Source organism: Heteronotia binoei, chromosome 13, assembly GCF_032191835.1.
Source record: "Heteronotia binoei isolate CCM8104 ecotype False Entrance Well chromosome 13, APGP_CSIRO_Hbin_v1, whole genome shotgun sequence".
Classification (NCBI taxonomy): domain Eukaryota; kingdom Metazoa; phylum Chordata; class Lepidosauria; order Squamata; family Gekkonidae; genus Heteronotia; species Heteronotia binoei.
The window spans coordinates 61,615,944-61,633,182 of record NC_083235.1 but is presented as its reverse complement, the minus strand read 5'-3'; the positions used below and the strand labels follow the sequence as shown (position 1 = coordinate 61,633,182).

Below are 17,239 nucleotides of genomic sequence, written 5' to 3'. Positions count from 1 at the left end.
GTCACAGGATTTTTCACATTTTGAAAATCTGTGCTTGGCCAGAGAGCATGAAAGCAATCTGAGTCAGATTCCATGCTGGTTTGCTGTGCTGCCTGAGATTGTGTGGCTTGCTAGTTCAGTAACTGCCCTGTGCTGGACCTGACTGACTGCTGTCTGCCTGCTGCTGAATTCCTTGGACATTTCTGGAGGAATATTTTGCTCCCTGACTTCTGTCCCTTGCTGGAGGAAGACATCAACTCGTTTGCCTGACAAAGTTTAAATATATTTTTATCTTAGATTTAAAAAAAAAATTGCCTTCTGAGTTAGAGGGAGGGCTGTTAAGGGAGGTCTACTTTGGGTTGGGGGGCAGGCTGCCCTTGCCTAGGCATTTTTTAAAAAGTTTAATTGCTTTGTTGGAGGGCCTAGGGGGGTTGATAGTCATTTACAATATTGATAGAGGCCAGCGGTGCTAAGGCCTTTTAAAGTAACAGAAACTCCAAGGGGGCCAAACCCCGCCCCCCCATTCCCAAATAAATAAATATAAGTCCAAACTTGAAAACAGTCCAGCTGAAATTCACAAGGTGGGTGCTCCTAAAGAATGTAGCTTCAATGCAGCCACTTTCTTAAAAAGACGTCTCTCTAGATTTTGATGACGTTTCAATTCCTTCTTCAGTTTTAACGGCTCAATTGTTTAGGAACTACAATGATAATAATAATTACCAACCAAGGTTTAAACAGAAAAATATACAAGTTACACTTTAACATATCAAAACAATAATTATATACAAAGGCTTGCCCCTGTTCTACATTCTCTAATCACAGCATTAAGCTTCTAATTTTCAGTGTGAACATTGGGCTCTTTTAAGGAGCCTACCCCACCTTAGTTTTAAAGGGATATTAGCTGCTGCTTACCAGGTGTAGCCAATGAAATTTAGATAAAAGCTGCTTGAATTGTGAACTGTGATCTATATATCCTACCAACAGTAAGTTTTTGCCTTTATTTTCTTTCAAGCTGGATCGAGGTCTAACAGGAATTCAGGAGCTGAAAGTTAAAACGGAGCTTTGCCCGGGCAACTTTAAGGAGGAAAGGGGAGGAGGATTCACCTGGCTCCCTCTTTCTCTCTTCCAAGGCCTCCAACAGTTTTTTCTTTACGTCTAAGACTTTGAATCTTTATTCCTTTGCTCTGAAAATAACTGATCAGCTCACAGCAGGCGTTAATACAAAGAAGAACTTTTTCATGGTTTGCACTGAAGTGAATTGGGAGTTAAGACACTGATGAGTTAAGACCTGGTCTTCGCGGCGGGAGTTTTAGTGGACGATATTGCTACTATAGCAGTGCCATGGTCGGATCACTATGCCCTCAAGGCTCGTGTGGAAGTGTCACCCCAAGCCTGTTTAGGCGGAGAGCGTATTTTAGCTCGCCCGCGGAGCCTGATGGACCCGGAACGGTTCCTAACGGCTCTACGGAATTCTTGGCCCACTGGCGACTCCCTGGATGGCCTGGTAGAGTCCTGGAACGATGGACTCTCTAGGGCCATTGAGGAGGTCGCACCTAGGCGCCCTCTGTGCCCCCGTTTGAAGCCGTTACCTTGGTTTAACCAGGAGTTGCGGCAACAAAAACGGGGACTCAGACGACTAGAGGGACAATGGCGGCGTACTCGAGACGAAGTGACTCGAACATCCTATAGAGAGAGTTTGAAATCCTATGAGATGGCAGTCAAAGCCGCAAAGAAAACATACTTTGCGACTAAGATTGCATCCGCAACTTCGCGCCCGGCACAATTGTTTGATATAATTCGGAATCTTACGACACTGCCACAAGGCAGACCAAATTCTATTGAATTGGAGATCGGCTGTGAGGCTTTTGTGAAATTCTTTGCGGATAAGATCGCGTCACTCCGCCCCGACCCCCCCGCCATAATTGAGGCAGTTAGTGAAACCGAGGCTCCGGGCCTGTCTTCGGATTGTGTTCTGGATGGCTTTGGTCCTCTCAGCCTGGAGGAAGTTGACAGGATTCTCTTATCTGAACGCCCAACAACCTGCAATTTGGACCCTTGCCCCTCCTGGCTTATTAAATCTTGCCAGAGGGAGCTTAGATATCCTATACGGGATATCATAAATAGATCCCTGATGGAAGGGCATTTTCCAACGCCACTCAAAGAGGCAGTGGTCCGCCCCCTCTTGAAAAAACCAACCTTAGACCCGGCCCAATTGGCGCATTACCGGCCGGTCTCAAACTTGCCCTTTTTGGACAAGCTTATTGAGAGGGCAGTGGCGATGCAGTTACAGACTTTCCTGGAGGACGCTTCCGTCCTTGACCCACTCCAGTCCGGCTTTCGCCCGGGTCATGGGACGGAGACGGTGTTGGTCGCCCTGGTGGATGACCTTCAACGGCATCTGGATCGGGGCGGCTCGGCGGTGCTGATGTTGTTGGACCTGTCGGCCGCATTCGACACGGTCGACCATCGGTTACTGACCTGCCGCCTCGCCGACGCGGGGATTCAGCTTTACAGTGGCTTTCCTCTTTCCTCGAAGGTCGGGGACAAAGGGTCGCGATTGAGGGTGAGCTATCCCGGAGGCGCACGCTTGATTGCGGAGTGCCTCAGGGGGCGGTTCTCTCCCCGATGTTATTTAACAATTTTATGCGTCCCCTTGCCCAGATTGCCCGAAGGTATGGGCTGGGTTGTCACCAGTACGCTGATGACACCCAGCTCTATCTACTTATGGACGGCCGACCGGTCTCCGCCCCAGAAAATCTAGACCGGGCACTACAGGAAGTGGCTGGATGGCTCAGACTGAGCGGGCTGAAGCTAAATCCAGCGAAGACAGAGGTCCTTTGCTTGGGTCGTCGGGGTCCGGAGAGGGAAATCCCCCTTCCAGCTTTTGAGGGTGCGCCGCTGATGGCGGCGGCCAGGGTCAAAAGCCTGGGGGTACTATTGGAGCCCTCCTTAATGATGGAGGCTCAGATAGCAGCCACTGCCAAGTCCGCTTTTTTTCATCTTAGGCGGGCAAGGCAGTTGGCCCCCTTCCTGGAGCGCGACGATCTAGCAACAGTGATCCACGCCACGGTCACCTCGAGGTTGGACTACTGCAATGCTCTCTACATGGGGCTGCCTTTGTGCTGAACCCGAAAGCTACAGCTAGTGCAGAATGCCGCGGCCCGGCTGTTGTTAGGACTCCCAAGAAGGGAGCACATTCGGCCAGGGCTCCGGGATCTGCACTGGCTGCCAATAGCTTACCGAGTCCGGTACAAGGTGCTGGTTATTACCTTTAAAGCCCTATATGGCCTAGGACCTGCCTATCTGAAGGACCGTCTCTCCCCACATGTGCCCCAGAGAGTACTGAGATCGGGAACTCGAAATCTCCTAGTTATCCCCGGGCCAAAAGAAGCCCGCCTAAAATCTACCAGGGACCGGGCCTTTTCTGTTGCGGCCCCCTCCTGGTGGAACCAGCTGCCGGAGGAGGTGAGGGCCCTGCGGGACCTTGCCCAGTTCCGCAGGGCCTGTAAGACAACCCTCTTCTGGCTGGCCTATGACTAGCTGGTACAGGAAACCAGGTGTAGTCATATTAGAGGTTGCTGTCCCTAATGTTTTAAATGTTTTAAATGCTTTATAATTTTAAATGTTTTATAATATTTTATAATTTTAAATGTATTAATTAATTTTAACTGTTTTATCCTTAAATGTTACTTTGTGAAATATTGTGCTGTGAGCCGCCCTGAGCCACTTGTTGGGAAGGGCAAGATATAAATCAGAAATAAAAAAAATAAAAAAATAAAAATGAATGGCATGCAAATGATTTCCTCTAGCTGTGAAGTTTGGCTGTTGTGGCATTTCTGACCAGAGACTCAAAAGGCAGAGAGGGATTGGTGGAGCTCAGTTGCAGGAAGCTGGAAGATATGTATTGTGAGTATAACTCTGCTGAGTTTAGTATATGGAGGAATGTTGCTGTGATAATGGATGGAAAATATGCATCTTGAATAAAACTTTGTTGGTCTTAAGCATCTACTCAGAGGTGCATGCTCAAGACAATGGATTATAAAGAGGAGCTGCATATTTTATTCCAGGAATTACACACCTCCTGCCTTCAGGGAGAGTAACTGTGAAGTCTTTTTAAAAGCTTGGTTGCTGTGTTTTTTTTTCCTTTTGTTGGTTTGTGTTTGATCTCATGGGTGGATTACAAAATTACAGATGAAGTATATGGTTTTTTCTTAATGGAATACAAGATCTGGGTGATTTACAAATACATGGTTGGATTACAGTATATTTTTGAATCTAGTTTTTCATTTTTCCCTTCTTTTGGTGGATTGTTAAGCTTCTGTTGGACCATATGGCTCTCCCTAATGGAATTTGGATGGCCAGCAAATATATCGTTGGATTATAATGTATTTTTGAAATTTTTATTTCATCTTTTGGATTTTGGGGGGGGGGTTCCTACTCCCCCCCTCTTTTTATTTGAATCACTGGGATTAAATTCTTTCTGACTAGACTTGACTGAACTAATTAAAAACTAATAAGTCACCAGGTCTGGATGGCATACATCCAAGAGTTCTGAAAGAACTCAAAGTTGAACTTGTGGATCTTCTGACAAAAATATGTAATCTTTCATTGACATCTGCCTCCGTTCCTGAGGACTGGAAGGTAGCAAATGTCACCCCCATCTTTAAAAAGGGTTCCAGAGGTGATCCGGGTAACTACAGGCCAGTCAGTCTGACTTCAATACCAGGAAAGTTGGTAGAAACCATTATCAAGGACAGAATGAGTAGGCACATTGATGAACACGAGTTATTGAGGAAGACTCAGCATGGGTTCTGGAAGGGAAGATCTTGCCTCACTAACCTGTTATATTTCTTTGAGGGGGTGAACAAACATGTGGACAAAGGAGACCCAATAGATATTGTTTACCTTGACTTCTAGAAAGCTTTTGATAAAGTTCCTCATCAAAGGCTCCTTAGTAAGCTCGAGAGTCATGGAGTAAAAGGACAGGTCCTCTTGTGGATCAAAAACTGGCTAATTAATAGGAAGCAGAGAGTGAGTATAAATGGGCAGTCTTCGCAGTGGAGGACGGTAAGCAGTGGAGTGCCACAGGGCTCCATACTGGGTCCCGTGCTCTTTAACTTGTTCATAAATGATTTGTGTGGTGACCAGAATTGCACACAGTATTCCAAATGAGACCGCACCATCGATTTATACAGGGGCATTACGATACTGGCTGATTTGTTTTCAATTCCCTTCCTAATAATACCCAGCATGGCGTTGGCCTTTTTTATTGCAATCGCACACTGTCTTGACATTTTCAGTGAGTTATCTGCCACGACCCCAAGATCTCTCTCTTGGTCAGTCTCTGCCACTTCACACCCCATCAACTTGTATTTGCAGCTGGGATTCTTGGCCCCAATGTGCATTATTTTGCACTTGGCTACATTGAACCTCATCTGCCACGTTGACGCTTGGGGCTCTTTAGCTTGGAGAAACGTCGACTGCGGGGTGACATGATATTGTCATGATATTGACAAGATTATGCATGGGATGGAAAAAGTAGAGAAAGAAGTATTTTTCTCCCTTTCTCACAATACAAGAACTCGTGGGCATTCAATGAAATTGCTGAGCAGTCGGGTTAGAACGTATATAAATTTTTGGCCACTGTGTGATACAGAGTGTTGGACTGGATGGGCCATGGGCCTGATCCAACATGGCTTCTCTTATGTTTAACTATATTGGAGCATACTATAAAGCATTGCAACCGTGAATCTGCTTTTTGTTTAGCATTCAATATACCTAAACTGTTGTTAGTGTAAAAAAATATTTTTTAGTGAATTGTCTATCATTATTTGGGTTCCAGCAGATTGTTGATATAGGATGCGAAGTGGACAAGAGAAGCGGTGGACAGATCCAAACAACAACAACAGATCCAAACATCACTGAGAAAAGGCCAACAAACTCAACTGTTAAAGTGACCTTTTCAACAATGAAAATTAGGCCAAACAACCCTCCCCTCCCCGCCAAGAACCAGAAGAGAAAAGGAACAGCAGCACAACACAGCAGCAACAAATCAAACACAGAATCCTTTTAAAACAGTAAAAAACTTGACTTTTAACAATACACGAACTTTACCAACCCCTCCCCCGCAAAAAACCTTCATCCTAACCCCAAGAAATCCAAGCCACCCAAATCAGGAAAAGTAAAAGGACACTGCACTTTTAAAAGTCCTCTCACTAAAGTAAGATATGGGCAAATTGGCAACCCCCCCCACCCCAGACCTCCACCCCCAGCAGAACCCCCTTACCCTAACCCCAAATAAGCTACCCAGTACTCACCCACCCAAATCTGGATAAGTAAAGGGACTCTGAGTCTTAAAAAGTCCTTTTACTAACTAAAATAAAAACTCAAGACTGTCTTACCTTAGACGTCTTCTCTTCTCCAGGCAGGTCAGGCAATCCTGTCATTCCTTTTAGTACATCCCCCTGTATGGAAGTAAGGCGGTCAGCCTCCAGGTGGGGCCTGGAGATCTCCCACTTTTACAACTGATTTCCAGCTGGCAGAAAATGGCTGATTTGAAGGGTCGACTACTGAGGCCCCTGCCCTCCTCAATCCCCCCTTCTTTCGAATCCACACCTTCCCCCACCCCCCAGTCTTCAGGTATTTTCCAACACCATATAGAACCCTGTATAGAACTGAACATTGCACAGACGTGTCACAGACTGTACAGCTTGCATTTCATCGCTTTTTGACAAGGGATATTGTTTTTTTATCTCCTTACATATGCTAAACCCACTCTCAGTGAGTATAGCTATACATCCACAGTATTCCAATGTATTTCTCTTCTATAATAGTGTATCAGAATAATGCTTTATATTGACATACTCAAATAAGGGATATTGGCTATTTATCTCATTACATATACTCAACCCATTTTCATTTTATGTATTCTTGTTTTCTAATGGCAGACGAGAATGATGTTTATAATGTATAGATTGATGTTAAGTAGATTGGGTGGACTACAACTGTGATATACATGTCCTTTTGTGATTCACCTAGATTTGCAGAAAGACCATTTGGCAGGAAATTTTATTACCTTTTATGGCTATCCAGACCAAAGGGCCAAGCCACACTGTTCTATGTGACCAAGTGATCAGTTAGTTTGTCCTCTTTATCAACAAACTGCTTGTATTTCAGCTCACAATACCTGATCCCCTCGTCTGATGAAGTGCGCTTAAGACAGCACACGAAAGCTTATGTCCTGAATAAAAACTGGTTGGTCTTAAAGGTGCCATTTGACTCCTGCTTTGTTCTGCTGCTTCAAACCAACAAGGCTGCCCACTTGGATCTATCTTTTGACTACATTGCTTGCACTCCCCACCCCCGTTTTTGGCCACACACTTTTTAATCATACGACGTAAGCCCTGATCTATGAGGCTATATGCAGCTATAAATAAGTCAGTCTTTCCCGGGCTACAAGACTCATTATAGTTTTTAAACATCTCCTGTGCGGAAGAAAGCCCCTCCCCGCTGAGTAACTGTGCAGACTACATGTCCCAGCATTCTCGGCGTCAGAAGGCGTGGCAAATGCTCGGCGGGTGTGTCTCATTTTTCCCCCCGCTGCCGTTTGAATATCTACCGCTGACTTCATCATGTCCTCTGAGCTGCCTGAGCGGATCAAGCCGTTCCTAGTCGAGGGCCGCGTCGGTACTTTCGCGCAGTGGCCTTTCAACGATGGATGCCTTTGCACTCCAGAGCAGGTAAGAGCGACGTTTATCACAGTTGATGCCCCTCCATGCGACCTCCTCCAGCTCTGCAGGGAAGAAGGCACCCCTGGGGCCTGCTCAGGCTTTGCCACTTTGTTTTGCCTTTCAAAGGAGGGCGTGCCACAACTCCTCCAAAGCGGGCGAGAAGGGGCTCGAGCGGGAAGTTCCAGCAACCACATTGCTCAGGGCTGTAAGTGCAAAGAGGTCGTTCTTTTGAACTCTACCTAGGGTTGCCAAGTCCAATTCAAGAAATATCTGGGGACTTTGGGGATGGAGCCAGGAGACTTTGGGGGTGGAGCCAGGAGACATTAGGGGTGGAGCTAAGAGCAAAGCTGTGACAAGCATAATTGAACTCCAAAGGGAGTTCTGGCCATCACATTTAAAGGGACGGCACACCTTTTCAATTCCTTCCTTCCATAGGAAATAATGAAGGATAGGGGCACCTTCTTTGGGGGCTCATAGAATTGGACCCCCTGATCTGATCCTTTTGAAACTTGGTGGGTATTTTGGGGAGAGGCACTAGATGCTATACTGAAAATTTGGTGCCTCTACCCCAAAAAACAGCCCCCCCCCTAGAGCCCCAGATACCCGCAGATCAATTCTCCATGATTTTCTATGGGAATAAATCTCCATAGGGAATAACAGAGTTCCCAGCAGACATTTCCCTCCCCTCCCCCCACTTTCTGATGATCCTGAAGCGGGGGGAGGGCCTCCAAACCAGGGGATCCCCTGCCCCCACCTGGGGATTGGCAACCCTAGCTGTAACGCACCTCTCTTGGGAAGAGTTTGCGGAAGAGTGCTTTGTATGCAAAAGGGCCTCGGTTCACCCCCTCATTTCTCCTGTTCAAAGGATACTGAGTGTTTGGCCAAAGCAGCTGAGGGTGGCATAGATAGGTTTCTCCCACTTCTTCCCAACAGCACTTTGAGGTTAGCTAGTCAAAGGTAATTGAGTGAGCTTTTTGACTGAGTCGGGGTTTGAGTCCAGGTCTTGTTCAACTGCTGGGCGAGGCCTTTCTTTTCCTGACACCCTGGATAGCCATCTCCAGTCCGAGGAGCTAGTTTTGAGCTAGGTGAAGCAGTGGCCTAACTTGGTATAATAACTATCTAAATCTAACTGTCTAAATAAAAAAATAACTATCTAAATCTACAGGTTTGGGCCAAAAGCAGAAGAGGGAGCTCTTTCTATAAATTTGGGGGAACCCACAGGTTTACAGATAAATCTTAAATTGAAAAACAATAGGGGGGATAAACAAAAGGTTGAAATACGGAGAGCTCACTGGATTTCCTCATGAGATCTTGGATTTGCCTTGAATACCATTTTGGATTGCCTTGAAAATTCTGGTAATCTGTTATGGCTGCTACACCTTTATTGGAACATTGGCGGTACCGTAAATTGGGGAATGAAGGAGTGGGCAGGCCTACAAAGCAAGTAGGAAGAGTTAGGGGGGAGAAACAAAAAAAATGGAGCAAATGATGGGAAATGGGGACTGGAGGGAGTCAAGAAAGCAAAAAAAACAAAATCTGCAAGGGAAAAGGATGGATGGATGGGAGGGAAAATGGCAGATGGAATGAGGGTGGGTTGGAAAGAAGGAACAAAGTAAAAGAGCAGAGTTGTGGGGGCTGTCATGGGGAGGAATTATGGAGCTATGTGAGGTTCTCTCTGGTGAGCCCTCTTGAATACCCTGCTTGTAAATGCTGTTAATGTCAGACTTGTTCTAACTGATGGTAGAATTCTTTAAGACTGGCTTGGACATGTAATTGTAATATGTAGTAAGCTTAGTGGCCAGTTATGTGTGTTATTGCTAAGAGACCTGTGTAAAATTCTTGCGCCTGTAAAATTACAAGAAGGTGCAAGTCCATGATATCCAGCAGTCTTGTGATTGACAGTTTCTGACATCTCTGCATTTAACTGATCTGATTTTTGAAATTGTAGTGGTATGCTCTTTAAGACTAATTGTCAGATACCCAGAATTCTGTAGTGAATACATAATCACTCATCTGTACAGTTTCTGTTAAGTTTTAGATATTTGCTGTGCAAGGTTTTGTATGTACAAGGCCTGTTTCTTGTTGTTAGTTCAAATGACTTCTGAGTTTAGTGGTGCAAGACTTTAATCAGCTTGCATTATTGCTCTGTAGATCAAATGATCTAAATTACTTTTACAGGGTAGCAACCTGGTTCTTACAAAGTGAAAACAACTCCCCCTAAGTCTTAGAATTTATTATATTTCTATCCAATGCACTGGATGTTCCATTCAAGCCTTTTTATTATTGAATGGTTTTCTATTATTTTTAGCTACAATGCTATCTTAAATATTTTGTTACCGGTAATTCTCATATGGGTCTTTCTGATTATTTCAAAACATTGTTTAATTACTCTCTTGAAACCCTAAATGCTTGTATGTTGCTTTCTTAGCTTTAATGCCACAGAAGACAAATGTCAAGCAGTAACAAAGGTACAAGTGTTGAACCAATGGGCTTTTGTGGAGTGTATGTGATGCTGAAGGATATTGCCTCAGCGCATAAGATTCTCTGGGCCATGGAGTCTTGCAGTCAAACAATCTCTCCTCGGCTTCCAGCTATGTGGCATGCTCTTGCTAAATAACTCTCTTTGGGGAAGGGCTGTGGTTCAGTAGAGTTAGAGTATCTGCTTGGCATGTAGAATGTCCCAGGTTCAATCTTTGGCATTGCCGTCAAGAGCCAGTATGGAATAGTGGATGGAGTAGTGGACTAGGACCCTGCGTGGCCCAGTTTTGAATCCCCGCTTCTACCATGGAAGCTTGCTTGGTGACTTTATGCCCATCACAAACTTTCAAACTGGCCTATTTCACAGGATTGTTGTGATAAAATGGAGGAGGGGGAGAATAATGTTCCTAAACTGCTTTGAATCCCAGCAGGGGAGAAAACGGAGATAAATGCAGATGCATCAGATGAGGTTTGCCAGAGATGCTGCAGTGCCATTGCCATTCTGAACATGCTGACCTTGATGGACCAATTGTCTGATTCAATATAAAGCAGTTTCATGTGTTCATGTATTCATTTCCCAATCCAGATGGCAAAAGCTGGATTCATTCACTGTCCTGGTGACAATGCCCCCGATGTGGCTCAGTGCTTCTTCTGTTTTAAAGAATTAGAGGGATGGGAGCCCGATGATGACCCTATGTGAGTATCTTACAATCAGATCTTTATTTGCTAGCCCAGATCCTAGCGTTTAGGATGAAGTATGTTGATGTTGCAAAGTGTAGCATTTCACTGATGATATAAGGTGTTTGGTGGTTTCAGGTGTCCTCTTTTTTTGCAAAAAAACTATCACAGCACTGTAATTGAAGGGCAAGCAAGGTAACGTTGTGGCTAGATTGCCTGGTAACTGTCCATCATAACAGGTGCTTAAATAGTTCTGTGTGGAATGAACTTCATTTGAGGGCAAATTAATCTGTGCCACCTTTCTTAGACTACGGCACATATGGCAGTAACCAGGGTGAATCCTCATAGCTGCTCTGTAAGCTATAATGCCAATAAGGGCTCTCTTGAATTTTGGATTGAAATATGCAAAGGGAAGTGATGTATCTAAAGCCTTGGAATTGCTTGGCAGCTGAATTGTGTTTATCAAGTGTGATGACTTACGTTCTGCGGTACATGGTCTCTTAAAGTGAACCCATCATGGACATTGTTGGTAAATATAACTAATGGCAGCTAGAAAACATTGCTTAGATCTGACTCATCCTAAAGATCAGGTGTAGGAGATCTGTTCCTTGTTTCTTCAACTTTTTTATGATCTCATTCAGTTAGAGGGCATCCATAGTACTTTAACTTGGGGGACTACATATTATTATTATTATTTATTAAATTTGTGAATATACTCAACCTGGCCAACGCCGGGCTCTAGGTGATGTACAACAAAAAATACACATAAAATCAGTAAAACTGATTAATTAAAAGCAACTGCAACCCAATGGACATTCTTTATAATGTGCTGTAATATGCAAGCAGTCCTTGCTATACAGAAAAGCAGATGGCTTCAGCGTACCAAGATCCTTTTGTACCATACAATATAGTGGTTTGGGACTGCTGCAGAATGAATGGGGGCTGTGCAAACACCAGGACTGGTTTTAACATTGAGAATGAAAGGAAATACAACCTATCATTTTCTAAAGGAATGCTTCTGCACCATTCTTTATTTATAAAGTGTCCTTTCTCACTGGGATTCAAGGTGGATTACAACATTTAACAAGGCAATAGAAACAGTGTACAAACATGGTAATAAAATTAGCTTAGAAAGTTGGAAAACAATGCAATAAAAATAGTATGACATAAGAACAGCAAAAGTCAGATCACAGAATTTAGAAAATAATGCAATAAAAACAAGAAATGCATTACAAGAAACAGTACCATAACCTATGTGATATATGTGTGGGAACCTTCCCACCTTCAGGCAAGCCAAACCATAAGGTGGGAACCACAAAAGAGAATGCTGTACAGGCAGCTGTGATCTTATCCATGTGGCACCTTTAGAAGGCTTTAATCAAATGAGTGCAGCTGTTGCAGCTCGGCATTTTGGGAGAGGCAGTCCTTTACATCAGTGTGGCCTAAGCCATAAAGGGTTTTTGGGGTGATAGCCAGTACTTGAATTGGACATGGGAACTAAGTGGTAAACAACGGAATGACTACACATTGGACATAATATGCATACTCTGCCTAGTTCCTGATAATTGAACTTCTTCTGTACCAGGTAGAGTTTTCAGATTGTCTTTGAGGTCAGACACACATAAAGTACATTACAATAGTCTTATCTTGAAGTTACTTTGGCATGAATCCACATGATCGGGTCAGCCTGGTCAAGGAAGTGAAGCCAAACCAAGATGGTAGAAAGCAATTTTTGCCACTGAAGTAACTTGCTTCTCTGGCAGTAATCTTAGGTCCAGTATAGCCTCTTGACTCATAACTGAGTTAGCAAGGGTCAGCTGAACCCCATCAAATTAAGAAGCATAGTGCCATCCAAGACCTTAGACTTCCCAACCGGCATCACCCCTGACTTGTCAGCACTCCATTTCAGTTTGTTCATGTTTAACCACAGCAGGCAGGCATTGGCTCAGTACCTCTACGTTAGCGTTGGGCTGCTTGGACAAAGGAATATAAAGCTGAGTATTGTTAGCATATTGATGACACAACTCCAAAACAAAAAATGATTTATTCTAAGGGTTTTACATAGAGATTAAATAGCATATGCAACTGAGCACTGTCAGGGAGGGACGGTGGCTCAGTGGTAGAGCATCTGCTTGGGAAGCAGAAGGTCCCAAGTTCAATCCCTGGCATCTCCAAAAAAGGGTCCAGGCAAATAGGTGTGGAAAACCTCAGCTTGAGACCCTGGAGAGCCGCTGCCAGTCTGAGAAGACAATACTGACTTTGATGGACCGAAGGTCTGATTCAGTAGAAGGCAGCTTCATATGTTCATATGAGCCTTGTGGAATTCCACAAGTCCTACATTGACAAGCCTCTAAGGAAAGATTTGAACTAGACCAAAGCACATCATTTGACACCTACTTCTACCTCCAAACATCTCAACAAGATGGCGTGTTCCACTGTATCGAAAGCAGCAGATAAATGCAATAGAAGCAACACGGAGGCATAGTCCTTGTCTACATTCAAATGGAGATTATCTAAAGCCATCAGTGCCATCACTGTCTTATAGCCTGGCCTGAAACCAGACTGAAAAGAGTCAAGAGAATGTGCCTTCCAGGAAGACCTAGAGCTGTTCTACAGCTGCTCTTTTCAGTCATCCTGACCAGAAAGGGCAAATAAGAGATGGGATGATCATGGGCCACAACTCATCGAGTGATGGTTTTTAAAGTGCTGGATGCATAATTATTGAAGAAAGGTACCCTTGGTCAGTGATTGATTTATAATGTAATGTGATCTATAAAAGATTTCCACAACCAGGAAATGGGGATCCAGAGTACACGTGGTGACCTTCCTAGATCCTGGGATCCTGTCAATATCCCTCGTGGTAACAAAGCAAAATGATCAATAAATGGACCAGATGGTGCACTGGACATTTCTACTGCCTCATCCGTATTACAGCTAGTATCAAAATCTGAATGTATTTGGGAAATTTGATCAGCAAAACAACTTTGCAAAATCCTTAGAATTTATTTATTTATTTATTTTATTTATTTATTAGAGATTTATATCCCGCCCTTCCCACCAGGTGGCTCAGTCTTAAGAGCTGGCAAGTATCTGAATATCCTAAATAAGCCAGTAATGAACTAGCTGCCACAGCGGTAGAGAAATAAGATTCTTTGCTGCTGTTACCACTGCCCCATAGGCCTTCCAATCAACTCTATAGCAGACAGTGTCAGATTCACTCTCAATTTTCCACCTTCTCTCTGTGCTCTTCGAGTCATCCAGCTATGTGATAAACCAAGATGATGGAGTCTACCTTGATGGTGGGAAAATGAAAGAGGGGCAATTCTAACAAATAGCTTCCTGGAGCTTTCCACTTCAGATTACCATTGTGGTCTCAACAGAGCTATAATCTGGGATCCTAAAATCCCCCAAAGTGTTCTGGAATCCAGTAAGTCTGCATCAAACAGACCATTTTAACAGACCCCCTGCCCCAGCAGACGTTTGGTGCCACATTTACCTGTACCTTGAGGAGATGGTGATCAGACCATGACACAGACTGAACATCCAGGTTCCAAATTAGACCTTCCTCAAAGGTTCAGTGCTAAAAAATAAGTCCAAGAGATGTCCTTTTTCATGTGTTGGGCCTGTCACAACCTCAGTGAGACTCGTGGTACCCAAAGAGATTATGAAAGCATAAACTTGTCTAGAACAAGGTATCTGTTTTGTATTGCCTCTTTAGAGAGCATCCTAGTAGGTCTCGCAGCAAGCAGGAGAATAGGAGGGACTCAGTACTTCTCAGTCTCCCTGCTAGCAGCCTGGAGGAGTGTAGGGCCTTCTAAGAATCTACAGAACCAGGTCAGGACAACCCTGGCCTACAGCTCTAGAAACAGCTTAAGTATAGTTATTCCTTATTGCAATAGCCAAGTTACCTGTCCTACAGTTACTGTTAATAAAGAGGCCTTCAGCCAAATGAAATTGGGTGTTTGTTGTTTGCTCCACTATACAAAAGTACCTTTGGTGTGAATGTTGAAGAGCCTCAGAACAATCAGTCTGAGGTCTCCATCGCAGCCTGTTATCGCCTCCGCCAGCTCAGACAAAGCACCAATGAGGAAATTAAGTGGCTGGTAATAAACAAGAAAAATACTTAATGTGTCTCTGTACCCTAGCATAAGGGAGACACAGTCAGTTGCCACAACAGTTTGTACTGGGAACTAATGAAACAGGAAAGACTCACAGAGAAGGATAGTCCCCGCTTTTCCTCATCTTCCAGTATGGGCTTGATGAAGAATTGCGTAACCAGGTAGGGTTAAATGGGATAAGTACAATGCATTTTGACAGCAAGACTTAACAGACTTTCTCCGACTGATGCAGTGACACTAAATGTTGCGTGGACATTCTTCTGGAAGACTTCCATACTAGGGATGGGCACAAACTGGGGAAATGGAGGTTTGTCCTGGTTTGTCATTAGTGAGGTTATATGAACCACAGACCTCCCTGTTTACTGAATCAATTTGGTTTGTGAGGTTCAGGGACATGCCTGAGATCTTTCCTCCTTTCTGCTAGTAGCAGCTTGCAAAAGTCATTTAAAGGGAACACTTGGGAATGGGGGGTTGGAGCAAAAAGGGTTGCTGAAATGACTTCCCAACATGAACCCCACAACCCTCTGATGCACATGCAGGGGTGTGGGAGGGTCATGAATAGGGATGGGCACTTATCTCTAATTTGTGAACCACAAACTGGTGATGTTTATCGTGAAACTAGGTTCATTCCCATCTCTATCCTATACTTTTGTCACTTTACAGAATGTGCAAAACAGAAATGTTCAGGAAGGCATTTTTACAAAACGGTTAGAACGGTAGTATAATGGAACAGTACCAGAGGTTGCTTCTAGACGTCTTCTTTATTCTTTGAGGTCCATCGCTCTGATATTGTTTATCCTCCTGATTTCTAGGGAAGAGCACCGAAAACACTCCCCCAGCTGTGCATTTCTTGCTCTCAAGAAGGATGTGGCTGACTTGACTATACATGAGTTCATAAAACTGCAGAAAGAGAGAATGAAGAATCTGACTGTATGTATGGCTTCTAGACAGTCATCTTATCCTACTGATCCGTTGTAACTAAAATTAATATTTATTAAAAAGTAGCCATCTTTGCAACCTGTAGGAACTCTGGAGGGTTTACAATTTAAATAAGAAAAATACTTAAATGTATAAAACCACTAATTAAAAAAAATAATTAAAACTGCTAATAGGAAGAAAAAACTTATCAAATTCCAATAGAAATAAAACTGTCTTTAGCTGCCTCCTAAACATCAAGAATGAGAGGCCGGGTGAGTCTTTCTAGGAGTTTATTCCAGAACCATGGGGCTGACAGTGAAAAGGCCCTCTCTTGTTTTCCCACCAAATGAGCTTCTTTGATTGATGAAACAGGTAGGAGAGGGAGCCTCTTTCTGTGATCTTCTCAATAGGAACATATGGGAGAATACTGTCTTTCAGATACTCTGGTCCTAAGCCTTGCAACGCAAGGTCTTGTGATCCTAGATCTGTCTGTCTAGTTTGCAGGTGATGTTTTGGTCATTGCGTTGTAACCAGGTCAATGCTCTTGTTTGAAAGATCTTCTCTGTTTTGAGTTGTCTTCTTGACCTTTAGTTTTTCCTGTAATTAAAAAGTGCCTTATCTTTCTAACAGGATTTCTTCCCTCTGTTCTTTTTTAGAAAAAGCTCACTATACAGAAAGTCCACGAATTCGAGAAGCATGCATCACGTGTGCGCTCAGAAATCAGCCGATTGCATAAATAGAACTATTGGTGCTTTTGGATGTTGTGAAATTATTGTTGCTTCTTACAAACTGGCTGTGAGCAGATGGTAAATAGTTCTATGGCTGCATTTCTATCCATTGCAGGAGCTTCCCATGTTTCCTCTTTGTGGATATTTTTTTTCTTATTTGTTTTGTAATAAATATTACTGGTTTCAAATTATTGTGCTTGGACAGATTGTTTGTCAAGGCTACTTAGTACATATGACACTTTCCCAAGACTTCTCGCTTTCCCAACAGTTGCTGCAGTCCAGTTGCCATAAAAACTGAATGAAGACTGCAAATTTCTTCCGTCCTGGGGGGGCGGGGAGACACGCTCCCCTCCATCCTCTGTCTGGCCCTTGCTGCCTTGTTCACCCCATAGTCTCAGAACAAAGGGGAAGGGTTTTGTTGCTGCCAGGCCCTGCTTCTTTTGGCAATTCCCATCCTGTGCTCTGGCAAAGGTGGTCAGATGATTCGTCATCTGGGCCTTTTAAAGAGAATACAGAAAGTTGTTCATGTTCTCTTAGTGCTTGTTGTCTCTCACACAAACTTTGATTCTTGTAAGAGTAAAGCCATCTTCTTGTTGCGATTGTAACGCTG

General features: G+C 43.8%; 1 protein-coding gene across 1 annotated transcript; it reads left to right on the top strand.

Annotated features, from left to right (window-relative positions):
* The first annotated feature begins 7,479 nt into the window (after nt 1-7,479).
* Nucleotides 7,480-16,817, top strand: BIRC5 (baculoviral IAP repeat containing 5). The gene is made up of 4 exons (XM_060251917.1): nt 7,480-7,718; nt 10,774-10,883; nt 15,796-15,913; nt 16,558-16,817. Exons 1-4 carry the CDS (start codon nt 7,611-7,613, stop codon nt 16,639-16,641), a joined length of 420 nt encoding a protein of 139 aa, XP_060107900.1. The 5' UTR covers nt 7,480-7,610; the 3' UTR covers nt 16,642-16,817.
* The last annotated feature ends 422 nt before the right edge of the window (nt 16,818-17,239 follow it).